The 19,459-nt window shown below is 48.6% G+C and overlaps 2 protein-coding genes and 1 long non-coding RNA gene across 3 annotated transcripts in view; 1 reads left to right on the top strand and 2 right to left on the bottom strand.

Annotated features, from left to right (window-relative positions):
- Positions 1-1,607: 1,607 nt before the first annotated feature.
- LOC105181905 (zinc finger protein 37 homolog) lies at positions 1,608-4,918 on the bottom strand. The gene has a single exon (XM_011138987.3). It carries the CDS (start codon positions 4,276-4,278, stop codon positions 1,984-1,986), a length of 2,295 nt encoding a protein of 764 aa, XP_011137289.1. The 5' UTR covers positions 4,279-4,918; the 3' UTR covers positions 1,608-1,983.
- Positions 4,919-5,695: 777 nt separating this feature from the next.
- Positions 5,696-10,259, bottom strand: LOC112590563 (uncharacterized). The gene is made up of 2 exons (XR_003114315.1): positions 9,914-10,259; positions 5,696-7,524 (listed from the first exon to the last, which is right to left on the bottom strand). It is a non-coding gene; the product is annotated as an uncharacterized LOC112590563 (long non-coding RNA).
- Positions 10,260-13,270: 3,011 nt separating this feature from the next.
- The window catches only part of Ntan1 (N-terminal amidohydrolase 1), a 77,554-nt gene continuing 71,365 nt past the window's right edge, over positions 13,271-19,459 (top strand). The window contains exon 1 of the mRNA XM_011138989.2: positions 13,271-14,078. The gene's annotated coding sequence lies outside the window, so the exon portion shown is untranslated. The remainder of the gene's footprint in view (positions 14,079-19,459) is intronic.

Raw genomic sequence — 19,459 nt, 5'->3', positions numbered from 1 at the left:
GTATCGTTAATTACGTCCTTTTCGTACGTAAAGCCCGATAAATAACGAATAATAATAGTTTCAACTACAAACGGGAACGCGTGTATGAGCCGGTGACGTGATGCTCAAGTGTCCATTGTTAAATAAGCACGCCCGTGTGAGTGTTTGTGAACACATAACAGAATCTCATAATATTCAATTAGCAAATATACACATATATATACACACACATACATGTATAATATATATATATATATATTGTATATTTTTATAAATATATAGGATAACGATTGCGCGAGTGAAAGAACGTAATTGCAAATGACTTCGTGATAGCCTCGTTTCTGTTTTTTTTGTTCCTTTTTTTTTTGGTATACGCTTAACGCGAGCAGTCGTGCTTATGATTATAAGTATAAGATAAAGTGCAAAATGATATCCGCTGTCGTATTCTCTACTAGCGTGCATTCGTATGCGTGTACGCGCGTGCGTGTGTACATGTATTAACAAATATGGCAAGTGAAACTAGTCTAAGTCTACCTCAGTCGCCATGTAAAATTGCGAAAAGCGCAACACTTCATTACCATCATCGCATAGACACATAGTTTCAATCCGGCCGTTTACACATTACTTCGACACGTAAATTCGCGTCGTTTCGCGAAAGATTCGCTCCTTAACGTTTAAAGTAAAGTGAGGACCCGTTTAGTCTCTCTAAAGTATACGGTACACTCACTGGTTTAGTATGGCAAGTATTATGACACATGGCACTCGGGGCATTATTCAACATTCGTTAATTAACATAGATTATATATCACACGGAAAACGGTGTTACGCATTTTCCAGGTTGGAACGATAAGAAAGAAAGAAAAAGAAGAGAAGAAAGAATCCCACGAGAGAGACTGTAGAGTCGCGCTAGTAGTGACGATCTATCACTCACGGTTGCTTCTCCCTCCGCGTATCGACTTGATTGGAAATATGATTCGGCACTCCCATGGGAAAATATTATTCCGCTCTTGCGTGACACAATCGTTGTTAATGTTTGCAATTATTAAAATTATTATTAGAATTAAGAGTAACGGATCGTACCGGAGATCGTATCAGTCGACCGTTTAATAAACGCGTTTAATTCGACGTCTCCTCCTTGCAATTTTCGTGTTCCATTTTCTGGGGGAATTTTCCCGGACGAGCCACGAATTTCAAAAACGTTTGCCATCGGAGTGAGAAATGTGACATTGTACGTGATAAAAAAAAATTGTCAGTGATTGCGCGTGCGAGTCAAAACGCATCCATCTTGCTTAATGAAAGAATTCAAACGAACAAAACAAATTCTATTATTGGGCCGGGCGGATACATTTCGAAACTCACGCGAAAAATTACGAACAATTTTTCTGTATCCACGACTGTACACACAGAAAAATACGTACTGCATTCGAGGGAATATACCCATCTTAAATATCTTATCAGTTGATATACCTGCAAATCTAATCATGAGTTTATCAAATTTACTAAAAATATATTCTGAATTCTATAATAAGTTTGATACTTCAATCGAGAAAATTATAGAATAAATTGAAACAAAAATTCAGTTTGCTCTTTTTTTTATATAAAGGGCACAATATTGTTGAAAAGAAAGTAAATTTTTCCGTATATATGGTGACAGACTTTTCTCATGAATTCATGGTGAAAACATGTTTTAAGATTATTATGAAATAAATATCCTTTGCCGAAGACAATCATTACTCAAAATAAAAAAAAGTCGCTTTTTTTTAAAAATATTTTTCTTTGTGCAACACATCGGACGAGAGTTCAGGAAATTTATGAGAGAGAACAAGTCGAATTGTAAACGATCAGATTTCGATCGTGACTCTAATCGAATGCAGAACCTTCGTCAAGATATCTTGTCGTTGTCAGCCGGACACGAGAGGACTTTACCAGCGAATTAATCTTGTCTTCTTTGTGAGCCACAGGCCGGAAGGATTTACTGTTAACGAATAAACGCGGTTACTCGGTTCAGTCAGTAAGCGCCTCCAGAATGTCCACGGGCGACTTGTTCATCTTACGGAAATTCTCCCAGTACTCCTTGGGCATCGTCCATTCCAAGAAAATCTCCAAGTTCCGAGTGAGCGACTCGAGCTCGGACAGACCGTCGTTCGTGACCGGCTCCTTACCGGCGGACACCAGCGAGTCCTGAAGGACGTCGTCGATGAGTCGCTTGCCGAAGCCGAGCTCTTTCAGCTTGTCCTTTTTGCTGATTCTCTGCAACAACACCGCCAGTAGTAGCCTCATCTTCTCAATCGTCATCAGTTTCTGCTTGACGGTGACCGAAGGTTTCTCGATGATCTCAACGACGTTTGACGTGCTAGCGACTTTGCTGTCATGCTTTGATGCATCGGCATCGCCGCCACCGCCGCCGCTGCCGTTTTCACCGCCTCCGCCACCGCCACCGCCACCGCCGCCGCTAATGTCTGAGTCTTCTTCCTCCACTTCGGTGTGACAGGTTTTGATGTGATTCTCCAAGTCGCTTTTAATCCTAAAATAGTTCTTGCACCACCTGCAGCCGTACGGATTGGTGCGACCGTGTATGCATTTCATATGCTTCTTCCAGTGCGGTAGCTGAGTGAAGCCGGCGTTGCACTCGGTGCATTTGAACGGACGTTCGCCGGTGTGTCGGCGAGTGTGCAGCTTGAGGGCGGTCGAATGAGCGAAAGCCTGCCAGCAGACGAGGCAACGGAATGGCCGTTGGCCGGTATGGGTCCTCTGATGAACGGTCAGCTGGGACTTCTGAGCGAAACGCTGACCGCATGTGGCGCATCCGTGCGGACGATCGTGCGCGTGTGTCCTCATGTGCTGCGGCAGGTGACCCTTGAAGGTTTTGTTGCAGATCACGCAGATGAAAGACTTGACGTCCCGGTGCAGGCATTGGAGGTGCTTCTTCAGGGCGTCGCGGCGGACGAAGGCGCGGCCGCACAGCTCGCACTTGTGATCCCTTTGGCCCTTGTGGCGTTTCATGTGCAGCGACAGGTTGGCCGCGCACGTGAAACTGTTGGAGCAAAGGACACAGCGGAACGGCTTCACCTGACTGTGGGTGCGACGGTGTTGCACTAGTTGGCCGCCCCGTGCAAAGCTCTTGTCACACTCCGGACACTTGTAAGGCTTGAAGCCGGTGTGCGTGCGCACGTGCAGCTTCAACCGTTCCTTCAGCGGGAACTCTTTGCCGCACTCGTTGCATTTGTACACCGGCCCGGTGCTGTGCACCACCTTGTAGTGGTTACGAAGACCGCCGCTGCCCTTGAAGCGCGCGAAGCACACGACGCAGCAGTACTTCTTCTGCCAGTTCGGCACTTCTTGCCGACTTCGGGAATTGGTGTCGCTGTTCTTCTCTGTGTCCGATGGCGGATTGGCGGATGGATCATCAGGGTCCTCAGGATCAGAGGTTGGCTTGGATCCACTCGAACTGACGACGTTGTTGTTCTCCAGAAGGTAATTCTCTTGGTTGACGGTATCTTCCTCGGAAGATTTCTTCTCTTTCTCGGGTTTCCCCGTCTCTTTCTTGGCAGTGGTATTATTAGCGATGCTGCTTTTCCTATCGGACAAGTTTTTGTTTTTTTTGCAGGGGACCTGCTGCTGACCCTTCTTATCGATTGGTCCTGGTTTCTCGAGTGCAGAATTCAAGCACGGATCCAGTGACTCTTGTCTATACACGTAAACCACGTCCTTGAAGCAATCTTTCTTCACCAAGCCCTCGTTTTCGTCGTTCTTCTCGAACTCGTCGTCGTCGAGGGGAATCTTTATTCGAGGGGCTTTCCTACTTGTCCCGTAGTCACTCCTCCTCCTTTTTCCTTCTATCTGCTTCTTGCTCGGCTTTGTCTGTTTCTTCTTGGTATTCTTTTTCGCTCGAGTGTTCTTGCTGTCGATACGTCCTTTCTTCGTTTTCTTTCTCACCATTCTGTCCTCCTCCTCCTCATCGTCATCATCCGAGTCAGTACTATCGATGATCTTTTTCGACTCGTTTGTTCTCTTCCGAAGTATCTTCTGAAATGATCGAATACATTGCTTGCTGCTCTGATGTTCCGATTGTTTCTCGACATTCTTGCAGAAATTGAAATCGAAGTTTTCGCTCTTGTCGTTGCAGTCGCTCGATAAGCTTCTGAGCGCTTTCAGGGCGTCGGTCGCGTCGGCATCCTTCGTGACGCTCTCCCTGATGCGGGATCGCTTCACCGGCAGCAATTCAGTCAGCTGCACCTCTTCTTGCGGCTGCTCAGGCCCGGCTACTTGTTCCAAGACCGTCTGCTCCATGCTGAGCATTGCTCCGTGAATGTGCGTTCATCCAGATCGCGACTTTGACGCAACGCCTCGAGAGACTTCGACGCTCGACATCGATTATCGGCGCATACCGTATGTGACGCTTCAGTCGCCCGCTTTTAGACAATATCTTCGACCTTTATCGATCACCTACTTTCCTCTGCACGCTCAAGTTTGTAAATAGCAGACTGACGCGCGCGTCTCTATCACGAACAACCACACCCGGATATTGCACGTAGATTACATAGATCCGACCGATAACTCACCGTAAAAATCAAATCTCAATGGTTGATAAGACTAGGTCTGGCAGTGATAATTGCAATTGCTCGCTCGGCGAATTCACCATTGACGCGATGCTCGCCGCCGAACGAAGCCGGACGAGACGACGAAGCCTCGGGATGACCGCCGCATCAATGATCGCTTCACACCCCGCGACCAAACACGTCGCCTCTCGCTAGTACGCTGCACTGCGATCTGATAGTTTGATCCTCTTGTTCAGATGTTCTCGTAAACGACTCGGGGTATCGTCAGTTTCGCACTGACGGCGACACGCTCGTCCTCGAGGAAAACTCCAGATTCGTCTTTTATCGGTGCGCGACGGCGACGAGGTCGCGTAGAAAGAGAGAGAGAGAGAGAGAGAGAGAGAGAGAGAGAGAGAGAGAGAGAGAGAGAGAGAGAGAGCGAGCGGGGGAGAGTGAAAGAGAGAGAGAGAGAGAGAGAGAAAGAGAGAGAGAGAGAGAAAGAGAGAGAGAGAGAGGGGAAAAGAGCGGGGAGAGGAGAAACGCGCACACGCACAGGCGTTTATAAAACGCGGTCCGGCGGAGCGCTTATCGCGCTCTTATCGTCCCGATATACTTCGCCTACCCGCCCCCTTCCTCTTTCCTTTCCGTCCGCCCGCGCCGCTTTTCCCCGGTCCTCGGCCGATGACGACTTCCGACACGCGCAGCGCCGAGCGGAGTCGAGCTCTCCTCGTCTGCCCTCTTTCTCCGCTTCTTCTTCTCCTCCAGGTAGCGCGCGCCCGAGTTGCTTCCGGAAGTGCTCAGTGCGGGCGTTGGAATCACCGTGTGTCGCGGCCACCCGACTGCTCTACCAGAATACCGGAAGTCTTCCCCGGGCGGACTTCCGCGGCGCTGTCGCGCGGCCGTTCCTCGCCGACGCGACGATCGACTGAACGTCGAGGAACGAGAGGACTCCTCTTCCTCTTTCTCGCGGCGCGCGGACGGCGCCCCGTTGCTCTCTTGGAGCGGCCGCGGTTGCGCGCCTTTTTCCACGCAAGCGCAATCCTCGGTCGATATCAGCCCGATGCTCTCTCGCACCCCTCCCGTCGCGCTGATAGCCGCGGCTTCCCTCCTCCACCCTTCGCTTCACTACTACGTTCTCTCTCTCTCTCTCTCTCTCTCTCTCTCTCTCTCTCTCTCTCTCTCTCTCTCTCTGCCGCTCTTCCTCTCGTATTTCCCTCGATACCGCGAACCCCTCGCTCACCCCCGTTGCCGCCAGCTCGCGCGACCCTGTCGCCCTTTCCGCGTTCTTCCAGACGAGTCCTCGGCCTCCCTCCGCTGCCAGCAACCCTTTCCTTTCTTTTTTCTATCCTGCCTGCCGATTGTGTTCCCTGCCTGTGACCTCTCACCTTCGTTTCTTTCTCGTCGTTTGGCCGACGTAGTTGCAGCCGCCTCACCGTCGCTTATGATTTCACCTCATCGTTCATTTTTTCAGGGATCTCGCCGAACAGTATCTCGCGTCTGAAGCGTGGCTACGTGTTCCTGAATCTCATTGATCCTTGGGGAAGCGCAAACCTATACTCCTCGAGTCTCCTCGAGGTGTGTTTGTTTCACTTTGGAAGCCGTTGTTCCTTCCGCAAGCTGCCATCAACCGCAGGTCGGTCGGGTTGCTCGGCTGCTTATCGTTACACTTCACTCGTTGTCTTATCAATCGATTGTTACCTGCCGCGATAATGGCGCGTTGCCTTCAGCTTCGCCTGAAACGTGCAATTTCGCGCGGGGCAATTATCTTAATCGTCGCCTCTCTGCAGTCTATTAGCCTCCGCCTGCTCGTGGACGAAATTCAGTTAATGGCTATCGGAAGGAAGTCTCGAGGATCTGGGAGATCCCCCTTCAGGATTTCATCCTTGGCCGCGCCAGCGCAATCTTCGATTCTCCCGCACGGAGGAGGGAGACGATCGGATAATGGCAGAGCGACGCTTCCCTGTGTTTCCGCTGCGCTTCTGTCTCGTCCAGCGTCAACTCGCCGCGGAGAGCCTACGACGAATGTGCCACGTCCTTTCCAGCGCGATGTCCGAGTCCTCCTGCGCGCACGTCCGGGGCTCACGTCGCTCCCTGTGGTCGTCGAATTGGAAACGCTGACTCGACCGAGCGATCCGCCACCGCATCGATGTTACCGCGAGATTCGAGCAGCCCGTTGCAATTTTCGAGCCGTCGACATCACCCCGTCGTGCCGGATCGATGTCCCCGATGATACGCGTTTAGCGATACGTCCCGATCGATTTTCGCACGGCACTTTCAGCCGCACGCTCGCGTTAATCCGCCGCTAGAATAACGCGCTTCTCTCTCCGAGCCGCTCTCCTCGCTCTCTCGAGCGTAATCTCGAGTACCTCGAGATCTCGAATATCTCGAGTACTTTGGCGACACTTCGGTCTCTCGGGCCTCTCTCGAGTCGCCGTTTCTTATCGTTGATTGATCCGACGCCGATCCGTGAGCCTCGCGGATAATTTTTCCGTCATCTAATTGCCCGTCGTCTAATCTCCAACGGTCTCTCTCACTCGTCTCTCTGTGTGTGTGTGTGTATGTGTTTCGTCACGACCGAGCGGGGAGGAACTTATCGATACGTAGGATCGATCTTTTTCTTCTTTGGTATGCTCGGATATATACGTGTAATATTTATATATGTATATATATATATATATATATTGATTTTATATTTATGTACATTAAAATTGCATTTTTGGCCTCACACACGTGTCCGACTCTTATCTCGATCGGAGCGTTTCCCTTTTCGCTGACTCATTTTATATTTTATTCTCCCCCTCTTTCTCCTTGACTAGACGTTGACGAGCAAAGTAGGTGGGTATTACATGAGCGCGTTAATCGCTGTTTCAATAGCCGCATAGATGAACGAACGAGTTCTATGTGTATGTGTGTGTGTGTGCATGTATGTGTATGTATGTTAGTGCGTTTTAGCCACTGCGTACCCCGACGTCCTGAACTAGCGGAAAACCGAGGAACCCGCCACCACCTGAAAGAAATTAGAGACACCGGAGGCAATTCTTCGTTAGTTCCAATTAGCAAGATACCTTGTTAAGTTACGCGGTTAAGATATGTGAATAGCACATGTGGTCTCGTTACGTTAGCGAAATAATGATATATTACTGCTAAACAAGCGTAATTTGAGTTACAACAAATTAAAGTGCAATTAGACATCTGGTTAGTTCGCAATCTACGGGTTAATTACAGATATCTAATATGCATTGTAAAATTGAGAGAGAGAGAGAGAGAGAAAGAGAGATATTAGTTTCTTTAAACCTTTGAAATTTAAGGTGCACGTGTGAAATATTCAGTTAAATTTACCATTCAAATCAAATATACAGAGTTGGATAAGTTAATATGTATTTTTTGTTTAACTGAGACGAGTCTAAAGCGAAGCATCTATCGAATTAATGTAGGTAAGTTGTATAAGTTAATTAAAATTGATCAACTAGTTATTATCCAACTCTGCAAATCTGTCTCAAGGTATTTCTCAAGGAAATCGATCGTCAACAAATGTAAACACGACGGTGACGTCTTTTGATTTACATAAGGTCATATACAGGGTATCCCATATATATAAGGTGTCAAGAAAAGATTACAGTAAATGTTAGATTGTCTGACGAATGTGTGTGCGCTTTGCTCGATTCGTCAGTTTGTTTGGCCGAAAATCCATCGCTTTCTGTTTTCAATATCGTACGTGTTAATTTTTTACACGGAAATTTTGCATCGATGCAAAATCTCCGAGGGATGTATTTTTACACTTACGAAGCTCGAGTATCTCCGGAACGAAAGTCCGTGCGGAGACTCGGGTTCGTCGGAGGAATAGAACTCGTGCGAACTCGTTGAAAGAACATTAAAATTGCACACATTGGCGATGGGACACCTTGTATACGACCACACGGAGGCATTGATCGCGGAGGGCATTTACATCGCGCGATTGGAAGCTCGCACGCGTGACCCGATCTCCCAACAGCGTAGATCAATTTTTGTCATCGTCGCCGTCGCGTCGCGTCGCGTCGCGTCGCGTCGCGTTTGCGAGAAAATTGGAGCAACCTGAGAAATGAAGCATTAGCGACGCTAACGAAAAGAAATTCAAAGCGCTCTCGTTCTCGATGCTTCGTTAACAAAATCGCATCACGCTCGAGACGCAACTCGAGGCGATATTAAAATGTTTTTGCTAACGTTTGGCAAGCAAACGATGATGCGTTTGTATCCTCCAATTAATTCGCGTCACGAGAAAACGGTGGAACAATCTTTGCAATTCATTTAGTAGTGTATTTCCACATGTAGATATAATCTTATTATACATAACGTTATACGCATTAATATGAATGACAATAAATATTATATTGATTAATAACGACGCATATATTAATTGTTTGTTAAATATGAGAATATACCGAGGTAACGTATCGCTTTGAATCGCGATAATAATTTCAAGCAACGCGTCGTTCCCAGTCGCGATCACATTCCAACGACGTTTTTTAAAAAAAAATCATCAGCCGAAGGGGCGAGCACGTGTACGGTCGAATAGACGCGTTGTACAATCACGGAGCGGTCAGTCGTCAATTGGCATGTGCACTCGCATCGCGCTCTCATCGGTACTTTTTGACTTTCGATTCCGAGTTTACGATAACGAGAGAACGTATTCCGAGTGAATCGCGCCGAGCATACATGATTCGCGATAACGCGTCGTTCATACGCATTATCGCAATTTGGCGGCAATTAAGGAACGCCTCTTCCGGTCTTCGCTCTATCATTCGGTCATATCGAGCGAGCGAACTGTAACGTGACGTAATCGTCGAATCGACACGCTCCAATTCTAAACAAACGCCTCGCGACCGATCATTATCCAAGGCGCGCGATCTAACAATTCCTTCGTTTTTATTACCCTTGCCATCATTCGCATCTTCCGTTCTGCTCGCCGCACGACGAACTCTCGCGTTCGCTGTGTAACACGCGCACAAACCTTCTCTCTCTCCCTCTCTTTCTCTCTCTCTCTCTCTCTCTCTCTCTTCGATCCTCTCTCTCGTATAGATTAGTCTCGTGCGACATCCCACACGCACAAACACGCACTACACGACACACGAGCGCGAGCGCGCGTCACATACACAGCCATGCCGCTCCCGTTTCTCTTTCACTCCCTCTCTCTTTCTCTTTCACTCACTCACTCTCGCTCGTCGTGCCGTGTGACACGGATCTGTGCGCATTGAACTTACCGAAAGGTACGGTCTCGCGCGAGATTTCGTCAGCGCGCCGGAGCGCGCGATAGTCGCGCGGTTTCCCGCGGCCGCAGCCGATTGGCGGTAGAACGGCTTAGCGATGCACTCGACGAGTCGCAACGAGTTCGAAAAGGAGCTGCCGCTGGCTTTACTCACCGTACTCGAAGCGGCCGACGCGCCCCGATATCACCAGCGCCGTCTCCACCGGGGAAGAGATTGCCTTGCGGAGCGCGCCTCTGGCTCGACCCTACCCTCCGGTCGCCATCTTCGATGCACTTTCGGCGGAGGCCGAGCGCTGCTCCGAGGCCGAGCTCCGAGAGAGGCAGCGATCCCGGCTGAGAGAGCGCGTAGGGGGGTGAAATCAGCGGCGTTACTGCTACCGCTAGTTCGACGTTATGACGTCCGATGGCGCGCTGTGCGAACGTCTCGGAGTTCTTGCCCGGCGCGACGAGGTTTCCATCCGTTCGACAATGTAAGCCGCAATGCGAGAGAGAACATTGCCGTTGTTCCCGCTCGATGACCTTGAACCCAAAGATGATTCTCGATAGAATTACTGTGTCTGTCTTTCGTGCGGCACCTTGGCGAGAAATATCCAGGTAGGTCGAAGCGACAAGATGATCGAATCACGATTCAAAAGCGAGTTCTTGCGGTCGTTTCTTCGTCATTCCGTTCTGCTAACTGTATGTAGACGCGCCATAGCGTGTCCATGAGACAGAGAGGATGATTCCATTTAAAGACGATACTTCGATTTCTAACGACCTTCATTTCACTGCCGGCCGGTTCGGTTTCCGCCAGGCTAATGTTCATTTCGGTTTGTTATAGTTCTGTTATTCAGTGTCTGACGAGATCTCGTTTCGCGTGTGATAATCGCTCGTCAGCCGCGCGTCAGTCACGCTTCGTTTAAGAAAATTGCTAAGCAGTCATCGCTGACTGAAAGACGACGAAAAACGTCGCGATGAGATTCGTGTTTTTAATCGCGATATTTTCGTCGAGGGCAGCGAGCGGGCTCCAAGGGTTGAAAGTGCTCGAGGGAACACGCCGTTGGTGCACACAGAGACACCGTTGGTAGGTACAGTAGGTTCCTCCCGCGCCCGCTACGCTGCGTTGCGATCGACCGTTACGTCGAGCGGCGTATGGAGCGATGCTTGGCGAGAGGCGACTTGCCCGAGATCCCGCTTTTCATTCGTCTCCATCGGCACCCCGGCGCGACGAAATGAGCGCGTATGAGCGAAGGTGAGCGAGGCGCTTCGTTGAGAGAAAGGGGGGGAGAGAGAGAGAGAGAGAGAGAGAGAGAGAGAGAGGGAGAGAGGGAGAGAGAGAGAGAGAGAGAGAGAGAGAGAGAGAGAGAGATCGTCGGCCGCGCGATTCCCAATGATGACTCACTTGCTCGGGCTTAAATAGCTGCGCCGGGACTTTTATTGCGCGTGGGACACATGCCCGCGTCAATTGTATCCGCATCGTCTCGTCTCGTCGGGAATCCGCGTTGGACGAAGGTGTCGACAGGTGCTGTCAGAAGTCAGCGATGGTCTCGTTATATATCTCGGAGCTCGCGTCATGGTCGTTTTGATCAAAATTCCTTTGTTCTTTTCAGTCGCGCTTTCGGCACCCCGAATGAAGCGAGCCGTCAATGAGCCGAGGTTTCGGGTAGAGGACGTGAGAACGTAAGTAATAGACATAAATATAAACGGAATATAAAAATAATAAATAATGAATGCGACTCGTCGAGTATTGAGAGGGTCGGCTTTGAAGTACTCGTTTATACGCGTTTCCTTCGAATTCGAGGAGAACCGCTAAACGATCGTCTGTTCGCAATAGAATTATTCACAATGGCTTCTATTTCTAACCTAACCTAACCCTAACGGGCTTTTTTTCGTTCGACGCGCTTGTCCTGTTGCGCCATTACTCGCTAATCCGCAGAGTGCATTGCGCTGCAATTTCACAGCGGTAGAGTCTCGGCCGATCACGACCGAGAGATTTGAACGCCAAAAATGCGCGCGCGCGCGCGCGCGCACTCGCTCGCTCCTTCGCGCCGAAAGCTCGTCGAGAGATCGTCGAGCCACTCATCGCGCGCGTTTGGTGACTTTAACGCTTAGAACTCGTATTTGCGGATCGCCGCGGCTTCGGCGGTTCAAAACACCGTCCGATCGCGACTGTCTTGTCGGCTTGAATCTTCGAGGCCGCGTACCGTATCGATTGTAATTCGGACGATCAAATTAACAGCAGATGCAAAAATGTGAGGTTAACTTATGGTGAGTAGATCAATCTTTGCGCGCGATTATTTTAACAAAGTTGCGGAGGTGTCTCCTGCGGCAACTGCGCGAATATAAATTGGAATATCGATGCTGCCGAGATGTGACGAGATTTCTTTCTCTCGCGTTTCTCTCGAGAGATAAGGGAGGAGATTTGCATTTACGGGAATCTGCAAGTCGGAGCGTGTGAGGTAAACGAGCGTAGATCGTACGATCCGTTAGATTAGCGGAGGCTCTCGCTGCGAATCCCACGTTCGTGACACGTGCCAGTCGCGAAACGCGCGTGTTGCGTGCGCGCGATAATCGATCGCGGTACCGGACGAAGATAAGGATTTGTCGCTGTCGGCGGTTCGCGGTATCAACTATAAATTACGACGGTGGTTCGAACGACCTACTCGAGATGGTAGTACTATACCGTTACTTCTTTGGAATCCCGCCTCTTGTGTGCACTTTGTCACTGTAGTAATCTCGTGGCTCTTGTACGTTCGCGCACATACACTTTCGCGCGTGGAACATACTAGATTCTTCGTTACGGAATTGCCTGCCGCATGAAAGCGGTCACAGGGAGGGTCCTCGGTCCTTAGAGCGCCGCAATTTCGACCGTGAGGATAAATTTATATCGATCGTACAAAGAGCACGCGCATATAGATAAATTAACGTAGAAAGAGGTTAATATTCCCGACTGCGCAAACTTCTAGGCATCTTGAAGGCCTTAAGAGCGCTTAAGAGCGCTTTAAAAGACGTCTCGTTCCTTCCTTGGATACCTTCCTAGATGTCTTTAAGATGAATTTTAGAAATTTATGCTACGTATGTCTGAGACGATGTCGGAGGTAACGCGAGACATCCATTGTCCCTCTTTGATGTTTCTATTTGTCTTTCGTAGCAGTCAAATGTTTGAGGATATATTCGCGCGTAACATCATGTGTAACTTATCATTCCTAAACTCGCATTATTTGTATCGCTAAAAATGCTGTAATTTCTTGCAATATTTTTACAAATATAGATGCTGTACATTTGTGCAGCGCAAAGTGCAAGATCAATATTCATTCACACAGACATCGTGTCGCCGGAAATATCGAACGTGCGGAATAATAACACACCGAATAATTTTCTCCTTTTCCAGACTGATCTGCACTTTGCGACGTGCGACGATATCGGAATATCGATATCTCGTCTCGACCGCCGTTCATACGCCGCGGAATACATCCGAATGGTGGCGCGAGAGGGCGGCGGCACCTCTTGGCGCGCCGAGCCGAGCGCGACCGAAGTTATACGAACGCGAGCTCAGCTCGGTGAGCGACGTGAACATAGACGCGCTCAGTGCGGACAGTGTGACGGGTGAGCGTGGATACGGCCAGGGTCCGATTTTGCCGTTTTTTGCTCGGCCTGTCAAGCCGCGGCGTTCTACTCTCTCACAGCTGTGAAAGCGGTGTTTCGTGAGTGACGCTTTTAGCACGATCGCGCCCCTCGCGCGTATCTCTCCGTGGTTCCTCCGTATTCGCCTATCTCTCTCTCTCTCGCGCTCTCTCGCTCTCTCTCTCTCTCTCTCTCTCTCGCGCGCGCTCTCTCTCTCTCTCTCTCTCTCTCTCCGAGCACGCGCCCGCCTGTCTTTCTCGCGCGTTGCTCCGCGCTCGATCTGTCAGTCCTCCCTTCTTGCTCCTCCCTCCCATTGTCTCCCTCTTTTCCGATCCTTCTTGTTCCCTCCTGTTCGCCTGTGACGCGCGCGATCCGCGTGTCGGTCGCTCGCTCGCTCGGTCTCTTTTTCTCTTTCTCGTTTCGCGTCGCGGTGCGCGCTCGATAACCGTTCATTCGAGAAGATAACGCCGACAACACCGACGACGACGGTGACGTCTGTCGCGACACTGACGTTTTTGCCTTCGATCCACCGCGTCGCGTGTGCACCACCAGTTGCGTGTTGCGTAACCGCATTTTACGACAGCCCATCTCTCTCTCTCTCTCTCTGTCTTGTGGGTGCATCGGCCCAATCGTCCTCCCCTCTCCGCCAGCTGCAGCGACGAGTTTGGCGCTACAACCCTCGGAATTTGACGTTTGGAGCACACGACTTCACTCTGGTGAGTCCTTCTCATTTTTGAAAGATATGCGATACGCAAAGTTAAGGAAGCTCGGCTTCCTTAACTTTGCTGCGCTATTTGTACTTTTACTTGCGCTGTTAGACGTTATCGTACATGCTCGAAAGTGCGCTTGCATTTTGCGGTAATGAACGGAGCAAAGACAGGAAGAGAAGTCGTGACAATTTCGGATTCGGTGTTTTATTATAGCAAACATATCTGCGCATATATATATATATTTTTATTTATTTATTTTTGTCGTTGTGTGTATCGCAAAAAGCGAACGCATGAAAGACGGTATGAAGAAGCAGGACTAAACAAAGAGATTGTGATAAGCGTGAAGTAAATTCTACGCTTCTTCTACGCTTCTACGCGAAAACGACTGTAAAATAACATCGCATATCACTTGATTTAAGTGGTTTTAGAGTTCATTTTCCGTTTCATCAAGTAACGTATATCGACAATAAATTACGTGTAAATAACATATTTTTCTCCTCCTATAAGTGCGCATAAATACGCGTTTGTATTTCTCGACTTTACGGAACGAAATAGATAACGATGCATCGAGGAAGAAAAGGAAGAGTAGCTAAAGTAAGAACCGAGCAAGCTATAAAGTCGCGAATGTCCGTTTCATTGCTCCGCTGAATTTAGTTTAACAAGTTCGATCTCGACGATACGTATTGATTACTGTAATTTAGCGATCACACCAACGGCCCCACCTCTTCTTCCCTTAATCGCCATCGGTGCGTTTTTACGGCGCTTAAGTATGAATAACTTCGCTGAGTCGCGCGCGCATTTGAATATGCAACGGAATCGCGATGATGTCGGAGGTAGCTTAGTGTTGGGGAGGTAATGACGAGTTTGTGGGAAGAAAGAACTGCTGTTATTATATGCCGCGTTTTTATGCCGCGAAAGCATGACCAAAGGGAATCGCTTGTGCGTTCGATTTCGTGGAAAGTGTAACGAGCGAGTATCGCGGAAACGCTTCGAGATAGCTCGAGCAATTCTTGTCGAGCGTCGCACTTCTGCAAAACAGAAGATAACAAACACACTTGTACATGAAACGACTCGGTCGGAGTAACAACTCCATGGTCAAATATCGAGTATTATGCGCAGTTGTGCTGCGAAGCGTTCAAAGTCATTGTTCTCTCAAGATGGCGATTACTTGAATCCAAGTTTCTCGCTCGAAAAGCAGAGAGTAACCGCCGCCGCAACAGCGGCCGTCTCGAAGCAAGTACAATTGATTTGGACGGATCGATGCGATTTACCTATGGTGTCTCTCTCTCTCTCTCTCTCTCTCTCTCTCTCTCTCTCTGAATATTTTACGACGCGTTACATCGTGCTGTCGCGCGAAGCGACGATCGAACTGAGCGGGAAATACATATCGCGCAAAAGTTGAGCGTTCTTGCTTACGAAACGCTCTTCTGAATCGTAAATCACGAATGGTATGTTTTACTTGATTTCGCCGAATACGGCAAGAAACGCGCGCGGCACGTGCGAGTTGTAAACCGTAAACAAAAAAGCGAACAATGCGTTGGGGCTACGCGTTGAGCGTGTCTGTGTCGGGAAAATGTTCAAGGGTAGCGTATGTGCTGACGCACACAATGGCAGAACCAGCCACCGTGTCGTCGTGACTGCAGTGGCACTTGCATATGCAGTACGTTCGTCGACATAAAATTATCCGGTGGCCATCCTTTCGCTCTCTTTCTCGCTCTTTTTTTCCTCTCGTTCTCTTTCTCTCCGTCCGCGTCCCTCCGAGAGTCCCTTTTACCTTTTTTCCCTCTTACGACGACTCCAGCAGAGGGAACAAAAGGGAAACTTCATTGCCCTCATCCGGTCTTCCTTACGAATCTTCTCGGTATGCCTGGAGGATCTGCTTGAAGGGTGCTTTTTATTACCGTATTTGACGTATCGTACGATCGAGCTTGATCTGTCGAGCTCTATTCATCAGGACGGTAGCGCACCTTCGAGCGATTAATTAGACCTCGAACTAAAATCCCAACTGATCGTTATCTACACCGCGAGCTCGTCCGACTTCACTGAATCGTTCCCTCATCCGCGATTTATTAGGTAAATCGGAAAGTTCCGTCCGTTTAGCGACAAGTAGCTATAGCTAGAACTTGTTTTGACATCTGTCAATAACATTCAATACATAAAAGTATACGTTTGCATCAATAACATTGTTTTTCACTGCATCGAAAATGTCGAAATTTGAGCCAAATAAGCGTCATTTGCGCGAAGTATTAATCTTTTGCTTCAATTGGAAGAAAACTGCAGCTGAAGATCATCGAATGCTTGTAGAAGTTTATGGTGATAATGCTCCTTCCGATAAAACATGCAAAGAATGGTTTCGACGCTTTAAAATTGGTGATTTTGATGTAGAGGACAAAGAGCGTTCTGAACGGCCAAGAGTATTCGAAGACGAAGAATTGCAGGCATTGGTGGACGAAGACTCATGTCAAACGTAAAGGCAACTTGCAGAAACATTAAATTGTGCTCGATCTGTCATTTCCGATCGTTTGAGAGCCTTAGGAAAGGTTTACAAGGAAGGAAAATGGGTCTCATATGAACTGAAGCCAAGAGACATTGAAAGACGAGAAACCACCTGCGAAATTCTACTTGCTAGCCAACAAAGAAAGGGGTTTTCACATCGTATCATCACTGGGGATGAAAAATAGATTTATTTTGACAATCCCAAACGAAAAACTATTTGCGATCCCCGCCAACCCTCAACATCGACGCCAAAGCGGAATATCCACGGAAAGAAGATAATGCTCTATATTTGGTGAAATCAGAAGGGTGTGCTGTACCATGAGCTGTTGAAAAGTGGTCAAACAGTCACAGGGGATCTCTACAGAGAACAAATGATCCGTTTGAGCCGAGCATTGCACGAAAAACGACGAGAATATGAAACGAGACAGCATAAAGTGATTTTGCTTCATGACAACGCTCGGCCTCACGTCACAAAATCTGTCAAGGAAACGTTAGAAGCACTTCGCTGGGAAGTGTTACCCCATGCGGCTTATTCACCAGACTGTGCCCCTTCCAACTACCACTTGTTTCGGTCGATGGCACACGCACTTGCTGAGGAATGCTTCAATTCTTATGAAGACGTCGAAAAATGGGTCTCTGACTGGATAGCCTCCAAAAATGAGTAATTCTTTCGCCACGGAATTCGCTTGCTGACCGAAAGATGGGAAAAAGTTATCATTAACGATGGACAATACTTTGATTGATGTACTTTTTCATTTTGTTTCTTAAATAAAGCCATACGTTTTGCAAGAAAACGGACGGAACTTTCCGATTGACCTAATATTTAATACCTATCGCGCGGATAGCGTCGTCTGTCGTCGACGATCCCGCTTGCGAGATTTCGGAAATGCCGTCTCGCACATCCGCCGAGAAAAAGGAAAGCAGAGAGAGAGAGAGAGAGAGAGAGAGAGAGAGAGAGAGAGAGAGAGAGAGAGAGAGAAAGGAAGAGGTTAATTATCGCAGCCGCGATAATCGACGGCGGCGATTTGCCGCTCCGTTCCGAACCGGAAGGAAGGCCATCCGACGAGCAACGCGAGTGCAAGTACTTAACCTTGCCGCGACTTTCGAACCTACGATCGAACGGGGTTCAAGAGGAAGGATTATTAAAAGGCTCCCCACCTACCCGGTCATTAAAGGCGGAATCGAATTGACCCACTGCATGTCGGTTGCTATAGTGGTGCCTGCGTCTGCGGCATCTCTCGCAGCATTGCCGCGATTCAGCACGCTGCGATCGAATTTATTATAATCGCGAACGCGCGCGGTGATTCAACCCTCCCGACATGGTTGTTTTTCGCTGCGCCAAGTTTATAGAAGGGCACTCGTCCGATTAGCCACTTGCGGGAGGATGCATCCTTCATTAACGGGTCCGTAAAGCCGCGGGATATATGGATCTTGAAAATTTTCTTGTTCCGACTTGTTTCCTTGTTTCCTTGTTCCGACGTTGTATCTGCCGATCGGGCAGGACGAGCTGTTGTGAAAATCTTCAGACAATCGGGAGGAAAACCTCAGTTCGTGCACGTGAAGAAGGATGGATTGAATTGATGTGATATTGTGAATGATTCAAGCGCGTGTTTTGGTCGAGGGAAATCAGATTCCTCGCTCTTGCGAACGGGAATTCCTTCGACCGAAACACACCTGGTTTGTTTATATTGTCACATTAGTTCAAGCAACAATCTTTTTCCTGTGAGAATCTTCTTGTTTCTATAACCGAGTTTTATTATCTGGTCGCCAGATGATGGAAAATTAATAGCACAAGTCAAATATTTGTAGTACGTTTTTGCGAGGACACACAGGATTCTTAAAAAAAAAAAAAATGGCTCTTGTAAACATTTCATGGACACCATAGAATTTTTTTTTTATTTTTATATACACAACAGTAGTCGAACTTGATTCTTCCTAGGCATGGAATGATTATAAATGAAACATTTTAAAAATTCATTCACGGCATTGACTCCATTTTTTTTACGTCGAGTTAACACCTTACGAACTGCATCGAAAATAATTTGCCATTTTTACACTATCTACTACGGTAGACAATGAAAAGCCCGATATGGTTGCGCACGAACGGGCGAGTTTTTTTCCGTCGTCGTCCTCGCGTGAAAAATGATCGTTTCGCGCTGCCTTAATTCCTCGCCGTTTTTTGTCACTGGTTGCACCTTCGCTCTGCACGCATGCACGTTACGTTGCAGGTAATAAGGTAGAATCATCAGACGGACGAACGAACGACGGGCAAAGAGGCAAGCAGAGATGAGAGGGGGGGGGATGGTGAAGTTGAGAGGGAAGAGACTGCTGTGGAATGATAAACACAGCTTTTGCGTGTACTTAAAACGCACGTGCGTGCGTGTGTGCGTGGGGTAGGTGGTACGAGTGGACGATAGAGCGTGCGAGGAGGGCCGAAGGGAAAAAGGGAGAAACGAAAGGGCGACGTGCACGATGGGATAAGTGCACGTCTCTGACAAAATACCAGACCCTCCCCCCGCCGGCCGCTCTTCCTCTTTACGCACATGTACGCACGTACGCATACGTACACGTAACGTACACGCATACGTACACGTAACGTCTCGCAAAGCCGTATTTATTAACCGTTTTCAACGTGCGCGAGCGAGCGGGGCTTGATTCGCGCGCGGGCAACATTGTGGAACCGACAATTTCCGCGCCGGCCGATTATATTCGCGCGTACCGCCGTGAATCGCATCGGCTGCCGCCGTCGCCGCCGCCGCGGTCTCTCGGCCTCTTCGTGGCGTGGTGAGGAGCGCCTTCGTGGGAATGGGGATCAATCGGCAGTCTTTGGCCGCGAAAACCTGTTGCATCGCGTTACGTTCGTTGGCCGACCTCGGGGGAAGCTCGGCCGA

This window comes from Harpegnathos saltator, unplaced genomic scaffold (genome assembly GCF_003227715.2).
Source record: "Harpegnathos saltator strain DR-91 unplaced genomic scaffold, Hsal_v8.6 scaffold89, whole genome shotgun sequence".
In the NCBI taxonomy this organism is placed as follows: Eukaryota; Metazoa; Arthropoda; class Insecta; order Hymenoptera; family Formicidae; genus Harpegnathos; species Harpegnathos saltator.
This window is presented reverse-complemented; position numbering and strand designations above follow the sequence as displayed.